The 19,193-nt window shown below is 37.3% G+C and overlaps 1 protein-coding gene across 6 annotated transcripts in view; it reads right to left on the reverse strand.

Annotated features, from left to right (window-relative positions):
- ARHGAP28 (Rho GTPase activating protein 28) overlaps positions 1 to 19,193 on the reverse strand; it is a 195,660-nt gene that overhangs the window by 5,627 nt on the left and 170,840 nt on the right. For all 6 annotated transcript variants that reach the window (XM_007487690.3, XM_007487692.3, XM_007487693.2 and 3 more), the window contains 6 exons: positions 16,602 to 16,684; positions 13,394 to 13,591; positions 12,282 to 12,425; positions 11,087 to 11,143; positions 5,877 to 6,001; positions 2,089 to 2,153 (listed from right to left, as the gene is read on the reverse strand). In XM_007487690.3, the coding sequence (XP_007487752.1) occupies positions 2,089 to 2,153; positions 5,877 to 6,001; positions 11,087 to 11,143; positions 12,282 to 12,425; positions 13,394 to 13,591; positions 16,602 to 16,684 (672 nt within the window). The remainder of the gene's footprint in view (positions 1 to 2,088; positions 2,154 to 5,876; positions 6,002 to 11,086; positions 11,144 to 12,281; positions 12,426 to 13,393; positions 13,592 to 16,601; positions 16,685 to 19,193) is intronic.

Here is a 19,193-nt window from a genome sequence, read left to right on the forward strand (position 1 = left end):
AAAAAGGATTTGGGGTTTAAGGAAAGAGACCTCAGCTCTAATCCTAGTTTTGTCCCACCTACTTCATATGTGACCTGGGGGGGGGGGGTGAGGGGAGTCACTCTGGGCTTCAGGCTCCTCTTCTGTAATAGGAAGACATTGGACTAGATGATCTCTAAGCTCCAATGTTATAATCTTATGTGAAATATGTTCATGCCATTTACAAATGCTTTGACAAATTTCTCTATATTCCTGAGCACATCAGATTTAAAGTGCTTTTGCAAGATACCTTTTTTCTGCCTCGAATGCTCTTTTTACCTCTTTAGCTATTAAATTCCTACCCATCATTTAAAGGCCAAGTTCTTCTAAGAACTTTCCTTGATCTTCCAGTTCAATAGCAACCTGCCCCTTGGGATGTCATGTAGCATTTTGCTGCACTGCACAATATTACTTGGTAAGTTCATTCGGCGGTTAGAAGGCAATCTTTACTGGTGCCTTATCCCTTTATTAGTTCTTTGAGCTTTGGTACTAAATCTTATTTCTTCTTAGAGCCCTATAGTACCAAACCCAGTCCTCGGCATAGAGTAGGCACTTATTAATGTTTAAGTTGTATTGTATGTATGGTATAATATAGAATTATATCATTATTGAGTTGTGTTTTATATAGTAGTATTGAGCTGTGCAGTGTTGTATTATTCAGTAAGACCTTGTTTTATGCAAACTCAACACATACAAATTCAGATACGTGCAATTGGCAATAGGAAAAAAAAATAAAAGATAGAGTCTGAGGGAAGGGAGAAAGAAGGAAGGGAGGGTGAGAATTTGGCTCAAACAACAAAAAAGTTAAAATTGTATTCCCATGTAATTGATAATAAAATAAAACATTATTAAATGAAAAAAAAAATAATACTTTTTTCCATTTGAATTAATTTATTTAGTCAATTTAGAACATTATTCCTTGAATAATAATACTTTTAGTGAGAATAAAAAAAGATTTCATGTTGTTCCTAAATAAAATAGAAAATGACTTTAAAATTTAAAAATGTAAAATAAAAAATTTTAATTAAACCCTAAACTGTGTAGTTATTAATAAAGGCCCCAAGACGATGGTAGCTCTGATAAGCCTAAAAATGTTGTAAAGTGCCTGGGTAGGTTCATATAAGAAACTTATTAAATAATGAGGTTTGCTTTTAAGAATGATTAAATAATGGGCTTTTAACTTACAAGAAGGATCCTGGAATATACATATTGGTTGTATAAAATGAGGTCCTACTGTATTGCAAAGTATTGAGTTTTTTTTGTGTTATAATGTATAGTATTGAGTTGTGTATTGTATTGCATTGCATTGCAGTGAATTAAGGAGATTAATTTCTTCTTTGAATCTGGCATTAGGATATCCTGCATGTAATATAATATATTTTTATATTATATATATATCATATATATGTATATATAAAATATATATTATTCTATCATATATACAATATATATAATACATATTATTGCATGTTATATATTATAAATAATATATTTACTATTAAATTACTGCTGATTTAATATTATATAATCAATAAAAATTAATGAATAAATATTAAATAATTGTTAATAATATATAAAATAAATCTATACCCTGTTCTTCAATTAGTAAGGAGAAATTTCCAATATGTGAGTATTCCATCATATAATCAATAAATGGCAAATAATGACAATGAAAATTAGAGTACATATTTATTTGTTTGTTTTTTAAGCCCTTACCTTCTGTCTTGGAATCAATACTGTGTATTAGTGGTAAGCCTAGGCAATGGAGCTTAAATGACTTGCCTAGGGTCACACAGCTGGGACGTGTCTGAGACCAGATTTGAACCTAGGACTGGGACTGCCTCTAGGCCAGACTCTCCATCCACTGAGCCACCCAGCTGCCCCCTCTAGTACATATTTAAATGAACTGCATTCTAGAAAAACCACACTATTATTTTGATATGAACTAAAAATATTAGCAACTTGTATGGGCTATTTTCATTTGGAAAGTAGTTTATGATGGTGTACTTTTGCAATAAATATTTACAAACAAGCAAGTATTTCTTCTCAAGGAATCAGAACAACACATACCTATATTGCCTCCAATTTCATATAAGCTTTGATTCTGAGTCTTAAGGCTTCCTGGTGAATCACGGCTAAGAGGAAGAAAACATTTAAATTTTTAGTTCTTGTGGTCTTTGTAAGAAAACATTTCTTTAGACACCCAGAATAACCCACCACCAAAAATTCTATACCTGTTGAATTGTTTCTCTTGTTCTTTCAAATCTAGCTCAAGGTTCATTCCATTCAGATAATTTTTTTAAATGTCACTGATCCAGCTAAAATCATTCCAACTGCTTCTTTACCCTCTGCACCCCCATCTATGCTTAGAGCAAACGCATGACATCTCACTGGCTCTTTCTTTGGCTCTACCTAAAGTGAATTATAAACCACATTGACAGCAGGACTGTGCTTGCTTTGAGTTGTGTCAACTCACCATATCATGGTACCTGGAAGAGTGGAAAAGGGATACAGACAATCAGATCCCCTGTTCCTAAAGTCATTCTTAACTGCTAAGAACTTTTAACTTGTCGTGTTAGAAAAGAAGTGGACAAACAAGGTAGCATTTCATGTCCAGAAGGTGAGACCTCAAAAGGTAGAGTCTTTTGACATAGTTCAAGGAGCAATGGCTTTGAAGTCAAAGGATATGGCTTTGGATCCTTATAATTGTGTGATTTGGGGCAAGTCATTTAACTGTTCCCAGCCTCTATTTCCTTATCTGACAAACATTGCTATGACTCCTTAGGATCCTTTAGGCTCTAAATTTATAACTAGAATAGGGGTTAGATCCCTAAAGGGACTCCAACTCACATAGAAAAGCTGGGATGAAAAGCTATCTAACACCCTAGAAGGAACTGATGGGGTTTGAATGCAGACTGAAGCAAATACTGTTCTTCACTTGATTTCCTCTAAGAATTTTTCTGAAGTGTAAATGATGTGTCTCTTTCACAACACGATGAACATGGAAATATGCATTATATGATAACATATATACAACCTATGACACATTATCTGATGTCTTGGGGTAGGGGCAAGGGTAGGAAAGAGAGAACATGGATGGAAAAGTGTCAGAAAATGATTATTAAAAATTATATCAACATATAATCTGGAAAAAATTTAATTAAAAAAAAGAAAGAAATGTCAAGATAAACTTTCAGTTCAGTTGTCATAAGGTGGGGCATGGGGAGGGGAGAGCAAAGAAAAATCCTCTATTTGCTAATGGGAAAAAAAAGATGGTCATTCCTTACCTTTAAATTCTACATCTTTGATGGTGAGAAGTAGATACACTTGGATTAGATTAGAAAGATAGAAATAGATTGAGATAGATAGATGCATATATGGATGAATAGATAGAGATTGAGAAAGACAGATAGATACAGATTGAGATAAAGACAGATTAGGAGAGAGATGCATAGAGAGATCAATAGATATAGATTGAAAAAGATAGAAATATATAGATTGAGATATAGATCAAGACAGATTGATATAGATGACAGATAGACAGACAGACAGATAGATATAGATAGATAGATAGATAGATAGATAAATGCACGGATGAATGGATGGATAGGCAGACAAATAGACAGGATAAAAAGATGGATGGATGAATGTTTAGACAGGATAGAGGGATAGATAGAAAGAGGAACAGATGAGAGAAAGATTTATAAAATAGATGGACAGAAAGATAGGCTAGAAAAAGGCCTAGAATAGAGAGGTAGAAAGAAAAACAGAATAGAAAGAGGGATAGATTAGATAGAATGATAGCAAGAAAGATAGACAAGTAGAATGAGAGAGTGAATAGAAAGATAGAAAGGCATAGACTAAATAAACTCAATACTGACAGAAGGATAGATAGGATAGAAAGAGCGTAGACTAGAGAGCTTACCACAGAGATAGATGAGATAGAAAGATAGAAAGAGGAATAGATTAAATAGGGAGGCAGACAGGCAGGGCGACAAGACAGACAGACAGACAGACAGATAGATAGACAGACAGACAGACAGACAGACAGACAGACAGATAGATGACAGAATTTATTAAGCACTTCCTTTGCATGAACACTGGGGCACAAAGGCACAAAGACAAGCAAGAAAGTCTTTGTAGTCCAAAAGCTTACATTTCCCTCCTAAAAGAAGCCCACATGCAAAGGAGCACTAGAGAGTTGGAGACAGTTCAAAAGCACTTAGCGGCATGTCTAGGAAGGGAGGTAAAGGCCTGGATCTTGAAAAGCTAAAACAAAGCCCACGATCAGAACCCGGAATGTTCCAGGACTGAGACCCGGTTTTGGGGTTTTTTTGGGGGGATGAGGGAGGAGGAGGATGGCCAGACTGGAGGCAGATAGGAGACAGATGAAGAGTAGGAAGCCAATTCTTCAGTGTAAAGGGATTGCAAATGGCATTCTTCTAACAACTAAAGAACAGATGTCAGAGGTATAGTCTCATTAGGAAGATGAGCAAGGACAGACCTTCAGAAGATGTTGGTTATTAAGGAGGCTGACTCTTTGATCCAACATTACTTTTATTGGAAACTTTTTTCTCCTACACAGGTCTAAATATAATGAGCATCAAGTCAGTTATGCAATCCATGTAACCAGGCATTTGTCTGTTAAATCCCTCAAAAGCCTCTCCAAGCCCCCTATGACTGTCAAGTTGAAACAATTACAGTGATTTAGGTTTCCAGGCTAGGCAGCAACAGATGACTAAGTGTCCAGAGTGTTTCTGTTGGCCTCAGGCTATTACTTTTTAATATGATTGGAAGGCTTCTTTAGGATACATGTCGAAGGTGTACAAGAGACTATTAAATCATGTCTGCCCTCAGATAGCAGGGTTTGAAATTATATTTCTTGTCTTTTCTCTTCTCATAAAACCCCAGGACAAATCCACATCTCAGAGTAAGGGTGCCTGGCTACAAATTGATTTTTGTTCTTCTCCTTTAATGTTCTTATTTTGTGATTAGCTGGTATATGGCAAGAGAGCAAAGCATCCAGGGACTGACTTCAGGTTGACCCCCAATAATCACTGCCTGCTTTGTATTTGAATGGAACTATAGCACCGAAGGTACAATATCAGACGACTCTTCTATCTTGGCTCTACATTAATATGCTGTGCACTTACATCCAAAAGAAAATTAAATACTCCAGGGCAGAGCCCATTTTGTTTTTGACTTTGTATTCCTCATGCCTACAAAGTTGGTAATAAATCAAGCAATTAACTCATCAGCAAACACTTTTGAAGTGCTTATGATGTACAAGGATCTGTGTTAAACACCAAAGGGGAAAGGGAAACTGCTCCTGCCTTCGAGGAACTCCTATCCTAACAAGAAAGGCGATAGGCACAAATACTAGCACAGACATAGCAAACACAAAATAAATACAGGGAGGTTGTATACTAGTAGCAGAGATCAAGAAAGGCTTCATGAAAAGGTGATCTTGAGTGTACTCAATGTTGAATTGAATGGAATTTATCACAACAGGTACCAGGCCTGAAGTCAGGAAGGCTCATCTTCCTGAGTTCAAATCCACTCAGACACTTAATATCTCTATAACCCTGGGGAACTCACTTTACCCTCTTTGCCTCAGTTTCCTCATCTATAAAATGAGCCAGAGAAGGAAATGACAAATCACTTCAAGATCTTGGGCAAGAAAATCCCCAAATAGGGTCATGAAGAGTCAGACGTGACTAAAAAATGACTGAACAACAATAGGCAAACAGTACCCAAACTAAGAGACTCGAAAGCTTTAATAAGAGAGCAAGGTTCAAGAAAACAATATACTTGACTGAAATTCACTTTATTGAATGAAGACTCCCACTGTCACCTACCTGTTTTCACACTGAAATCGAGCCAGGATATCTTTGGCTTTGGTCTGCCCATTAAGTTGAATGGCCATGGACACCTTGGAATGAAGCGGTGCATGTACTCTAATGACTCCTTCAGGGATATCAGACTAAAAAGAGGGGAAACAAAAGAAAAGCTGCCTAAGTTACTTATACTCTAGGGCTAGAATCCATACTTTGATTCTCGTTATTGTTTTAGACTCAGTTCTTAGTATAACATCAGTATCCTTGGCATTCCTGTATAGAGAATGGGGTTATTGATGAAATGGTGTCATGACAAATCCACCTGGCCCTTGCAATAAAAATTTCCTTAAATATAGCACGGAAGATGAATCTCCTTGAAGCAGAATCCTGGGCTATAACTGATTGGATTTTTGCTCTTCTTGAATGTTCTTATTCTGGGATTAGCTAGTATATAGCAAGAGAGCAGAGCAGCCAATCATGGGCTCCAGGTTGACCCAAAGGATTACTGTCTGTCTTGCATTTTGTATTTGTATTATAAGGCTCTCAAAGAAGGTCTCCTACATGTTCTGTCTTAACAGGCAAAAACCTGTGACATCAGACCAAAAGGTTCTCATGGGATCTCTATCCTTAAATCCTATCACTCTGCTGATGGGTTTTGGCTCACTGGACCCAGGCTTCCAATGCCAAGAGAGTGGGACTGTCTCTGTGCATCGACTTTTCAACTTAAATCTACTTCACGCACAAGTGTCTCTTTGCACACTCATCTATCAGAGATGAAAACGCACAATCGTCATCCTCGGTTACCGAGACACTACTACTACATCTCCATTATTTAGCATAGTGCCTGGCATCTTGAGGGATTTAATAAATGTTTATTGATTGATCTGCAATCCGACAGCAACTAACACAGCAACACTTGTATAGAATAGCTCCTGAAAAAGGTAAGGCAGAGGGTGATTGTCCAGGAGGTTCAATCCTTTTCTCTCGTATAGCATAACTCAGGAACTATGAAAATACCAATTAACCAGAATGTTCAGGGAATGGATTATTGTGCTTAATTGAATTTTCTGTTTAATTTCATCTAAACTTAGAAATCAACTTTTTGTAAACTTTTTTTGCTAAAAATCTAAAATATATGTGTTTGTGTATATGTGTATACAGACATATGTATGTATAAACCTGTGTTTGTGGGGAAAGAGGGAGACAGAAACAGAAGGAAGGAGAGAAAGTCTTCCTTTCCTTCTTATTGAGTATGAGTATGATAGACAAAACCAATTTTTCTTAAAATGTGAATCTTACAGGACCAGGGTCATTATTCAGAACATAACTTCTCAGAGAAGATTGAATTAAATGCGTCATGGCTCCAAAACATAGTTGTACTCCAGATGATTTTTTCGGTTTAAAGAAATATCCGATTTCGGACTTTTTTGTTATTATTTCCCTTTCTCTTCTACAGAGCGAAGAAAAATAATTCTAATCAAATGGAGAGTATTGTTCCTCAAAGCTATATATTGACTATAGTACTGCTATCATTTGAAAAATGCCTTTAGGTATTTGGCTCTCTGCTAATGGAATTCTTCCAGTTCTCTTTACTTTGGCCACAACTTCCATTTTTATAGTTGTCCATGTCTGTGCTTTCAACTGCCAGGTATCAAAGATACTTTCCTTATGTCCCTTTAATGATGGTGTTCCTCATGTATTCAATTAACAAGTACTTCATTCAATACACTCTTCTCTTTCATCCTATCTTTTCCATGGCTCCACGTGGATGCCTTTCAAAACTAGATCACATTTCTAACTATTTAGCCAACATTTTCCACTTGGATATTCTATTGTCATCTTAAACTTAGCTTGTCTCTCTCCATTATTTAACTCCTCCCCTGAGGAAAACAAGCTCACTTTCTAATGGTCCTTTCTCTGTTAGTGGAAGTCATCTGAGCTAAAAATCCTGCAGTTATATATTCTTTCTTTCCACTAACAATTTGTAAATGATAAGAATAAAAAACAAAATATAAAAAAAATTAGTGGTTGTAATGACTCTTTTAATTAATCTTCCTTAATTGTTTTAAGGGAAGATATTTTTATGGGGTAAAAAGAAGGATAATAAGGATTTATGTAGCACCTACTATATACTAAGCACTTTACAAATATTGTTTCATTTCCTCAACAGCTCCACAAGGTGGGTGTAGTTATTTCCATTTTACAGAGGAATAAAATGAGGTGAACAGAGGTAAAGTGACTGGCATAGGGTCACACAGCTAATAATTATCTGAGGTGAAATTTGAGTAATGTCTTTCTGGCTCCAAGCCCAACTCTTTCCACTGCACAATGAATTCATTATTCAGTCTATGCTCTGAAATGTTTTATATACACAAACATATGTGTGTATATACATGTTTAAATTTAGATATATACACACTTAGGGTTATATTTATATATACACACTTATATGTTAATAGTTATATATACACACATTATATAACATATTACTTGTGTCATATAAAACATAATTATATGTAAGTGATATCTATAACATATTCTCTAGGTTATATAGAAGGTATATATTGTCTTGAAATAAAATATTTCGTTAAAACAACAAAAGAAAAACAATGAAAAGCAAACACCAACGTCATCCTTGAGTGCTCCTTTTCCTTAATGATCCCTAACATACAATCAATCACAAAGTCCTCTTAATTCTCTAATTGAAATACTCTTTTCTTTCCATTTCAATTTTCAGTCCTACATTCGCTCCATCACCTATCACACCTAGACTGCTCCACTAGCTTCTTAGCTGGTTTCTCCATCTTCAGGTTCTTTCCAGCTCCTTTGCAACCCTCACAGCTTACCAGGCTAAATACCCTACAATACTATTTGGAGCCTGTCACTATCCTGATCAGAAACCACTCAGGATACCCCACTGCCCACAGGATAAAGCCTAGACCTTCCATAATCTGCTCCCAAACTACTTTTCCACCCTGATCTGTCTGGCCAAACAGGCTGATACTCTATCCCTTGTACACATCCTCCTAAGTTTTCACAGTGCCATAATTGTTATTATTGATCTGACTAAAATTCCCTCTACTCTTTTCTCTCGCCATATTCTTACTTGTTCTACATAAACTTGTCTTCAGTGAAAATTCTGAAGACACCTCCGGCCCACAGGCATGTCTCTCCTCTCGATTTCTACAGCATTTATGGCCTGTCCTATAAATCTGGTGATTCGTCCTCTACTGTCTTTTGACAGCTTTTGTGATATTGTATTAAACGGTTTCCTTCTAGCATTCCGTTATTCAGTTTTTGACATGTTCCTATCTTATTTCTTCAACAAGTCTGTAAACTCCAGGAGAGCCAGGACCGTGCCTACCCTTCATGGCACCTACACATCGTCTGGCTGATCCAAGTTGGGGATTTCCAGGTTTCCACAGGAATTCAGGGATGACCCGCTGAATTGTTTTCTAGCCAACGTTAGCTAGGTATGGGTCTACTTGGTTCTCTTGACTTAGCAGGAGCAGATGTTCCTACTGACAGTGTTTCTTTTTATGACTAGGAAGCAAAAGCCATGTCCCACAATCCTTAACGCTGCTTCTGTACATGCTCTGCGATGGTTAGCGGGTCTCTCACTATTCACAGCTGTGTCTTTTTAGCCACAGGTGGTGTAATAAATACCTCTGGCTCAAAATTAGCTGACCCCTCTCTGATTGCAAGAGGGTGGGCTGCCCAGTGCTTCAGGCAGTTACTATTTATGGTTCAGTGCTCAGCATTCTTAATTATATATTTATACTTTTCCTTCTGCTGGCCCTAGAGGGGCCACACCAGTGTATCTCCATACACAAGAGCTCTCTGGGAAATCACAAGCTCTTCATTCTTTGTGCATACCAAGCCCAAGAAGGTGGGGCTTCATTAAGCACTATTTTGATGCTGAGTGATGGAATGCATTCCTGGGCTTCCATTTAAAGTGCATGCTTTTGGAATGCTATCCACTTCCAGAGAAAGAACTGTGGGAGTAGAAACAGAAGAAAAATAACTGCTTGATCACATGGTTCAATGGGGACATTATTGAGGATGTAGACTCTAAATGATCACCCTAATGTAAATACTAATAATATGGAAATAGATCTTGATCAATGACACATGTAAAACCTAGTGGAATTGCTGATTGGCTATGGGAGAGGGGAAGGAGGAGGGGAGGGAAAGAATATGATTCATGTAAGTATGGGAAAATATTCTAAATTAATTAAATAACTAAATAAACTTAGAAAAATAAAGTGTGTGCTTTTGGAAGCAGCTCGGTGGCTCAGTGGATTGAGAGCCAGGCCCAGAGATGGGAGGTTCTGGGTTCAAATCTGACCTCAAGACACTTCCTAGCTGTGTGACCCTGGGCAAGTCCCTTAACCCCCATTGCTTAGCCTTTACCACTCTTCGGCCTTGGAACCAGTACACAGTTGATTCTACAATGGAAGGTAAGGGTTTAAAAAAAAAGAAAGTACATGATTCTGATGAGGATCTTGGTAGCCACCTGTAGAATCTGCATGGGGCCAACTGGTGTGGGTCTTTGGTGATGAATCCTCAGATTTCACCATGAGGTTTAAATCTTACCAAATTCTGGCAAAATTTTCTAGGACCTCTCCTGTGCCCCTTGAATGTACCTACTGAAATGAAATAGAAGTGCTGTTCAATATAACTTGCTCCAGAATGTTGGAATGTGGCAGTCTACTAAATTTTTAGGAACAACTGTATCTTATGTCTCACTGTTTGCAGACATCTAGAAATTGCCTAACCAATATTGTTGAATGTTTTTTATGAGATCAATGAAGAAATGATCGATTTTTTGATACTCCCTCTACTATACTCACCAGTCACACTTCTGAATTCCACTGATGATAAACATCATTTTCCAAAGTCACATTCTAACTCTAGGAGTACATTAAAAAAAATAAAAACCTTACCCTTTCCATCTTGTTATCAATACTAGGTACTGGTTCCAAGGCAAATGAGTGGTAAGGGCGAGGCAATTGGGGCTAAGGGATTTTCCCAGGGTCACAGAGCTAGGATGTGCCTGAAGCCAGATATGAACCCAGGATCTCCCATCTCTATGTCTGGGTCTCCATCCACTGAGCCACCCAGCTGCCCCCTAGGGATACATTTTTGATAGACTGGTACAGCAAGTGGATGCTGACTAATATAAACAGACAGATGCCTTCACGCTCTCCAAAGAGAGTTAGTTATCTCACCTTCCTTCTTGAAGATGGTGATGTTGGTAGAGTCTTTGAAGTCCTAGGGCTGGTAGCCTAAAGAAGTAACATAAATCCTTATGAATGATCTTCTATCATAGCAAATACAAATGACAACTCTGCCTTCCCTATTCAGTCTTATTTTATAATGTTAGTGAATTTTATATTTTCTCCCAGGACTCTAGATAGGTTCACTCATTATACCCATAATCATTCTTCATTTTCATATAACTCCTTAAGGCTTACAAAGCACTTCCCTCAGGTCAAATGTGTGAAAGAGGGAGTACAAATATCATCATTCTCATTTTACACAGAAGCAAAAAGGCTTAGTTACATCACTCGTTCTCGGCCACACAATCGGCAAACGTGAAGGAGTGTAAAAATAATAAGCAATAACTGTAAAAATATGGAGCCAGCTTCTCTATTACTTATCTCTAAACTAATATAACAAGACTTAGAATTTCTAATAGCATCCTTATAGGAAAGAATTCCAATCCTGATGTCCTGACCAAAAATCCACCACTGTTTCCATCACATCGAGTAGCCTGTATTTGCTTCAACTCAGCTTTGTTTGAAGTGACCTTGCTTGGATGATCTATATGGAAATTAACCTGATCATCTCGGATTAATAAAAGAGTAAATCAATGAGAAAAGTTTGCTTTACAATGACACGTCAAGCTGGCAACCATTGTCATTCTCCTAGTTCTCTACTGAACCTTGGCATTAAACACTGGATTTGGGCTGGGCTCTTTGAGATGAGCTGCATTTCACCCAACATCATTTTGAGTGTATATTGGATATTGGGGAGATTTAGTGTTGACTTTTTCCTTCACAAGGAATTAAAATATCAGCTTTCAGTTCTGGCCAAAGTCATTTCACCTTGTTTATGAGTACATAGTATTAAGTAATAATAATAATAATTAGGATGATAATCCAAGGATTTTAATAGAAAGGATAAAAACTCCTTCAGCATTGAAATCCTATGCCCACCTGAATTAGGATATAACATCAGTCCTGCTCTATACTCTCTAACTTTGCAGGCTGTGGTAACATTTTATTGATAACACTCCACTGCAAATATCTTCTTAGAATTTAATGTCTTCTGCTCCAAAATTATTAGTCACATTATGACTCTCTTGAGAAATGGGATTGTGACTAGTACATAACATGCTGTTGAATTATATGCAAGGGCTACCTCTATTTTTTCAGGTCTTTCTCGTTCCAGAGTTTTCCTTCTGAGAAGTTTTTTCATGCTTTTGTCAAATATCAATTGCTTCTTTGTGTTATTTATTGCTGCGTCATTCATTTTCCTTACTTGAGTGATCAGGAATGATGGGACCTGGAGGAAAGATACAAAAATGGCAGCAAGTCAGAGTTTGAACTAGATTTTCCCAATGGACTACTTGTTTTTTTACGGCTCAATAATTCTCTCAATCAATCAAAAGAATCACTAATTAACTGTCTCCTATGTCTCTGGCACTATGCTAGCTATTGGGAATACAAAGACAAAAATGAAACACTCATAAGATCAGTACAAGACCACAGACTTAAAGCTGGAAGGACCATCCAGACCAACCTCTTCATTTTACAGATGAGAAAACTGAGGAACAGAGAGGGAGTGTTTCATGTGAACTCAAATTCAAATCTTCCTGACCTGGAGCCCAGGGTTCTGTCCACTGTATCATACTGCCCCAAGGGCCCTAAAATCTATCACAGGAGAGAATATGTCTAATCCATTAAAAAATGAATACAAAGTAATTTTGGAGGGACATTAAGATTTGGAGTGAAGGAGAAAGTTAGGGAAAGTTTCATAGAAAACTCCTAAGCTTCAGTTTTGAAGGAAACAAGGAATTCAAAGTTTCCAAGGCTGTTTGTCTGAGCTCTAAAATCAGTAACTTCCTAAAAGGACAAAAGTGGAGCAATAATTGGAATTATTTACTCTTCTCATGGGTAGGTCCCAGCCTGAAGAATATCCTAAAATAAACAGGAATAAATAAAATCCTAACATAAATAGCATCACAGTGTCTCCCTAATGAAAACAGAGAAGAGTTATGATATCAAAAAATGGAAATATAAGGATCAATGACATAAGAGAAGGAATGGCAAAGAACAACCCCTGAAACATAAAAATACTGCAAAGAGCCAATGCCACCATATTGCTCATGGGGAATGAGAGGCTACCAGCTCTGGACAAAATAAGCATCATTGTTTTTCTTTTCTAAGAAACATCTTGTGCGTAAGCCTCATACTGCAATAAGAGTAATTTTTTTTTTAAATGGTCCCTTCTCAAGAAGAACCATCACTTACCGTCCACAAAATATCCTGGTACCTAATCAAAAGCCGGACAATGTGTGCAGTGGTAGCGGCTGCCTGCATCTCTTCTTGATTGGAGCGTTTGCCTTTATAGATGAAGAGATTTGGTGCAACGATCATAGAAACATTCCACAAACTCATTTTGTTTTTCCCTTCATTAGCAACCACTTTCTTGAGAAATATCAGGAACGCCTAATAGGGAATATCATTCCTATTATACTACAATATAATTTACTGTAACAAAACATAATAGATAATACTACAAATGTAACATAATATATGGTAGGATATAACAATAAAATATAACATGTCATATTGTTTTATATCACACTATTTATATAATGTTATAATAATTTAATGTAAAACATTCAATATAATAGGTAAGCAAAATGTACCAGTGACCTTAATAAGGTTATGTCTATTCTCCATACCTTCCACCTCACCTCCAGCACCTCTAAGGTACTATCAGTAGTGCTGAGTTGTGCAATATTTCATGTAGTTCTGCTGTCTGTCTAAAGGTGTTAATTATAAGTAGCGTTGGTAAGTTTTTTCCATTTTTGCTATATAAATAGTGGCTCCATCTTAGCTGAGATCACTATATTGGAAACCCAAGTATCTTTTATCTGAGTATTTTAAAGATCTCAACATCTACATATATTCAATCTCTGAAAGATTTGATAGATATCAGGATTGACATTTTTAAAAAAGGTAACTAAATATTGACGCCTCAAACAAACACCAACCAGTCAACAGTCAATCAATGTGTGCAGTGGTAGCAGCATTAAATACCTGCCATGAGTCAGGCATTGGGAATACAAGGAAAGGCATAAGATACTTCCTGCCCTCAAGGAGTTTACTATCCAAAGGGGAAGACAACCTAGAGACAAATATATACAAACAATCTACATAGGGGAAAAATAGGAAATAATCAACAGAGGGAAGGCACTAGAATTAAGGACTGAGAAAGGATTCCTACAGAAAGTCTATTTATTTGATTGTTGTTTTTTTAGGAATGGGGGACAAAGAGAGGGAAAGGTTATTCTACCAGGGAATCTCAGATGCCTACTGCCATTTTATGACTTCACACTTGAAAATTATTTACCCAGGGCAGGGTCTTCTTCAGCTAAATTAAGAAGTAACCTTTTCAGACAGCTCAAAAGTCCAAACTTTCATCCAAAATTTATATTGAAGGAAACAAGGAATTCAAAGTTTAATTCAAAATTTAAACAAGATTAAATGAGTTTAAGATTTTATTTTTTGGATGAAATTTTCTCTGTTGTTCTTCACTTTTTCCTTCTTTAATCCTATAAAGAGAAGAACTGGAGAGATAGTTGAGAAGCAATCCAGGGCAAATTTCTGATAGGATGAAATAGCTTTGAGGAGGTTCAGGGGGCCATTCCATTCAGCTGAACCTTCCAAAGTCCATGGAATCCTCAAAGTAGGGGTGAAATCCCATAAGGACATATAATTTTAGTTTTGTTTTTTCTTGGTTTTGTTTCCTAGCTACAAGAAATATTGTGGGAATATGGAGGCACTCATGAGGCCAACTAGTACTTTTCCATCTCAATCTTAGTCAGCAATTGAAATGGGGTGGGAGGGGAGAGGCATAATCAAAAGTTTCAGGAGACCCCAAAGTATGGCTAAGCTCTTCTATGGTTCTAGGCAAAGGATAGATTATTATTTAGTTTAAATTAGTTTTTTTTTTTTTATTCTCAGTTGTACTGAGAATTCCTTTACACAAGTTTCATGTATGTTGGTTTAAATACTGAAGGTTGGAGTGGGATTTTTTCTTCTCTCAGTTACTAATATTTTCACCACAGTTCTGAAATCTCAGAGTACTCAAGTAATTTATAGATTCCTTCAGCAATTAAGACATCAAAATAAATGGCATGATCTTCATTAACTTTCAGGGACAGAAAAGGATGTGAGGAGAAGGAATGTGTTGGATGAAAGCCTACGGACAATGATTCTAGTCACAGAATCCCAGAGCTGTAAGGGACCTCAAATGTCAATCGGCCCCTAAACAGAAATCCTTTCTATAACATTTCTGAATCATTTAGACTTTGTTTGAAGACCTCAAACAAAAAGGAACCCGTCGCTACTAAGACAGCCCTTTCCACTTTTTGACAACTCTAATTATTGGGAATTACAGGCATTATCATCTTATCAACTAAAGGGAAATTGAAACTGCAACATTTTATTAATGAATAGATATACACAGATGACTTCAAGCTCTAAGACTACACTGAAAAGAGAAAGATTTTATTCAGTTCCCCAGCGGGAGAAATTCCCTTTACCAATATAAATCAGTACCTTCTCTATATCTGATGGTCTGCCTAGTACAAATTAAGATGTCAAATGATTTACCCAGAATCAAATAGTATGTCTCAGAGTCTTGAATTCAAATCTTATTTTCTTAAAGGCTGGCTCTCTTATTAACTACGCTATGATGAAATACATAAAACGTATCCTTCATCTCACGGAATCTTTTCCCATGGAATGATATAAAAATGTCATTCAGACCTGGTAAGGTATGAAAGTGTAATAAGTAAAAAAAAATATGCAATAGAATTAGAGTAGTAGTTGTTATCATCGTCATCGTTGTAGTAACTATAACTTGAACACTAAAACCATTTCACAGAGCAGAGGCAGAGTTCAAAATAGGTTCACCTTTCTAAATAAGTTCAACTCTGAATTGACATCTATGAAACCTCTTAAATCCAAATGTGGAACCTAATGACCCTCCATGGGTGATGTCCACATGAATTCATCTAGATATGTTGATGAAGAAGAGATATGAGGATTTGATTTCAGAAATTGATTAGTTTATGACAGTCATACAAGATTTGGTCATTGTCACAAGGCATTACAAAAAAGAGCATCCTTAAGGAGTCTGGATTTGTTATTAATGCATTTTTTTTTGTGAGACTATGGGAGAAACCACACAGTACTAATGTATCTACTGAATTAGAAGATTTAGACAATTAAGTAGCCAGAATTATATGGTTATGTCCCAACAGTTTAGTAGTTTTTTAAGTTTATCATGGCTAAGATTTTTGGGGACCCCTGAACATCTTAAAGCTCACAAAGTAGCAGCTTTGGGTAACCCATATAGTTATATGTTAGGTTCTGTGACTTTTGCTGTAAGAATTCAAATAAGCAAAGAGCATTGATGACTGGCAGTGTGAGTGCCGTGGCCTACCTTGGCAGTATCTCTATTGGCATCAGGCAGAAGCATGATCAAAAGATGCAAAGCTTGCAATTGCAATTTGATCTTGGAGATTCCTATAAATATAACACAAGCATCATCACATATCATGAACTATATTAATGCATCCTGAAAAGACTTCTTGAGAATATCTTGTGGTGTCAGAGGGCTACTGGCAACTTTTAAAGTTTTCAGCCTGACGATATAAAGCTCACCCAAACTGGATAGGGCTTCTGGTTGTTTCTATGCCACTATTAACATTCTTAAGACAAGAGAGATATAGGTTGGAAAATAAAAAATCATGATTTTAAAGGGCTATATTATATGCCTTGAAAAGAGGTATCTAGGTGACTTGGTGGATAAAGTCTTGAGCTTGGAACCCAAGTGAGCGGAGTTCAAATCCTGTCTTAGCTATTTATTTGCTGCATGATCATAGGTGAGTCATTTAACTTATCTCAACCTCAGTTTACTCATCTGTAAAATGAGGAGGTTGTACTTCCTGGTCTCTAATTTATCTTCCACTTCTAAATGATCAAAACTTTTTCAAAGTACTTTCTCATACATTATACAACTTTGGTACTATAATGATGTGTATGGTGCACAAAGACATAAGCTATGTCTTGGATGCTCCCCAATTCCAATGCTTACCTTGCAGATTTATAGAAAAAAGGGGATAATCTTTGGGGACTCAATAGCATTATCTTCCTAAAAGAAGCAGAAGATCAACTCAGATTCTATAATTTTTCTATCAGAAACTTGGCATCCACTTCATTTTAGACAGAAGCCTGGTCTCTTTACCAGGAATCCTAGCAACTCTGCTTCAAGGGAGATCTTGTGGGTTACAGCAAAATTTAGAGCATGCCAGAAAACCCAGACTTTCTGGTGCCACCTCTGGGTCCTCCTCAGAGAGATGGGAACTAGACCATGTCAAGGAATCCATGAATCAATGGAGAACTCTGAAGTAGAAGGGAAATCTAAATCTGTTTCTATGCAATGCGTAAAAGGGAGTGAAATGCATACAAGGACTAACATGTTTCAGGGAAATGCACGCTTTTCCCCTTGACAAGGTATTGGATTATATGACATGATGCCACTTCACCAGGGAGATCAAATTGACCCTTTCATGCATGTGGGTAGAGAGGAGGTGGCGAGGGAATAGTGAACAAGTGAATGAAGAGTGTGGCCCCAGATAAGAATTTGGCAATCTGTGTGTCTGTATGTGTGCAGGGGGTTGTCATTTTGAACAGGGACAGGGACATCATGTCTCAAGAAAATCTGGAATGTGAATTTTTATAGATAAGCTCAGAGGTTGTGAATCAAACCCGATCAGAGGCAGATGAAACAGAATGTCATACTGTAAAGGATTTGACGATGCTTTATTCAGGCAGGAATCTTTAAGAGGAAATGTCTGTAATAGGCCCTCTGAAGTAGCAAATAAGATTTTTATCTTAATTCCTCAGACATAGACTGAGAGCTCCTTCTATTACCTTGAACAAAGTGAACCTGAAAAGTGTTCTAGAGGAAAAACATGTGCAGATCTACATTGGAAACCTTAGTTTCTTTGTTGGTAAAATGTGGCAATTCAGATTATAGGATTATTAAATTCTGATTCTTAATAATAGTAGCTGACATTTTCAAAATGTCACAACAACCTTGATAGGTAAGAAGTATAAGAATTATTATATCCATTTCATTGATGAGGAAACTGATTACAGAGGTGAAATCAGTTGCCCCAAATTACAAAGCTAGTAAATGTCAGAAGTGGGATTCAAACCTCTTTCCCTTCTCCCTCTCCCCACACCCCCCTCTCTCTCTCTCTGTCTCTCTCTCTCTCTGTCTCTTTCCCTCCCTCTCTCTCTCTCTCTCTCTCTCTCTCTCTCTCTCTCTCTCTCTCTCCCCTTCCTTTCTTTCTTGTCTCTCCCCCTCTATCTCTCTTCCCCTCTCTCCCCCTCCTTTTCTCTCTCTTCTTGTCACCCTCCTTCTCTCTTGTCTCTGTATCCTTCTCTCTCTCTCTTCTTCCTCTCTTTCCTCTCTCCCTCTCTCTCTCTCTCATCACCCCCCTTCTCTCTGTGTCTCTGTCTGTCTGTATCTCACTGTCTCTGTCTCTATCTCTCTTTGTTTCTTTCCCTCCCTGCCTCCCTACTTGTTGCCCTCCTTCTCTCTGTCTCTGTCTGTATCCTTCTCCCTCCCTCTTCTTCCTTTCTCTCTCTTTCTCTCTCTCTCTTCTTGTCACTCTCCTCTCTGTGTCTGTCTGTCTCTCTGTCTCTGTCTCTCTCTGTTTCTCTCTTGTCTCCCCCCCTTCTCTCTGTGTCTCTGTCTGTCTGTATCTCTGTCTCTGTCTCTCTCTGTTTCTCTCCCTCCCTGCCTCCCTACTTGTCGCCTTCTTCTCTTTCTGTTTCTATCTGTATCCCTCTTCCTCCCTCTACAGCCTCTCTCTCTCTCTCTCCCCTCCCTCCCTCTTATCTCTAAGCCTGGCTCTCAGTCCACTGAGGCACCTGCTGTTCCCTCAAGCTCCTTTCAAAGTTTAGCCCATGACCAACATGCCATGATGTCTTTCTAATATTCTAAGTCAGCAGTGTCATACTA

Source organism: Monodelphis domestica, chromosome 3, assembly GCF_027887165.1.
Source record: "Monodelphis domestica isolate mMonDom1 chromosome 3, mMonDom1.pri, whole genome shotgun sequence".
NCBI classification, from domain to species: Eukaryota; Metazoa; Chordata; class Mammalia; order Didelphimorphia; family Didelphidae; genus Monodelphis; species Monodelphis domestica.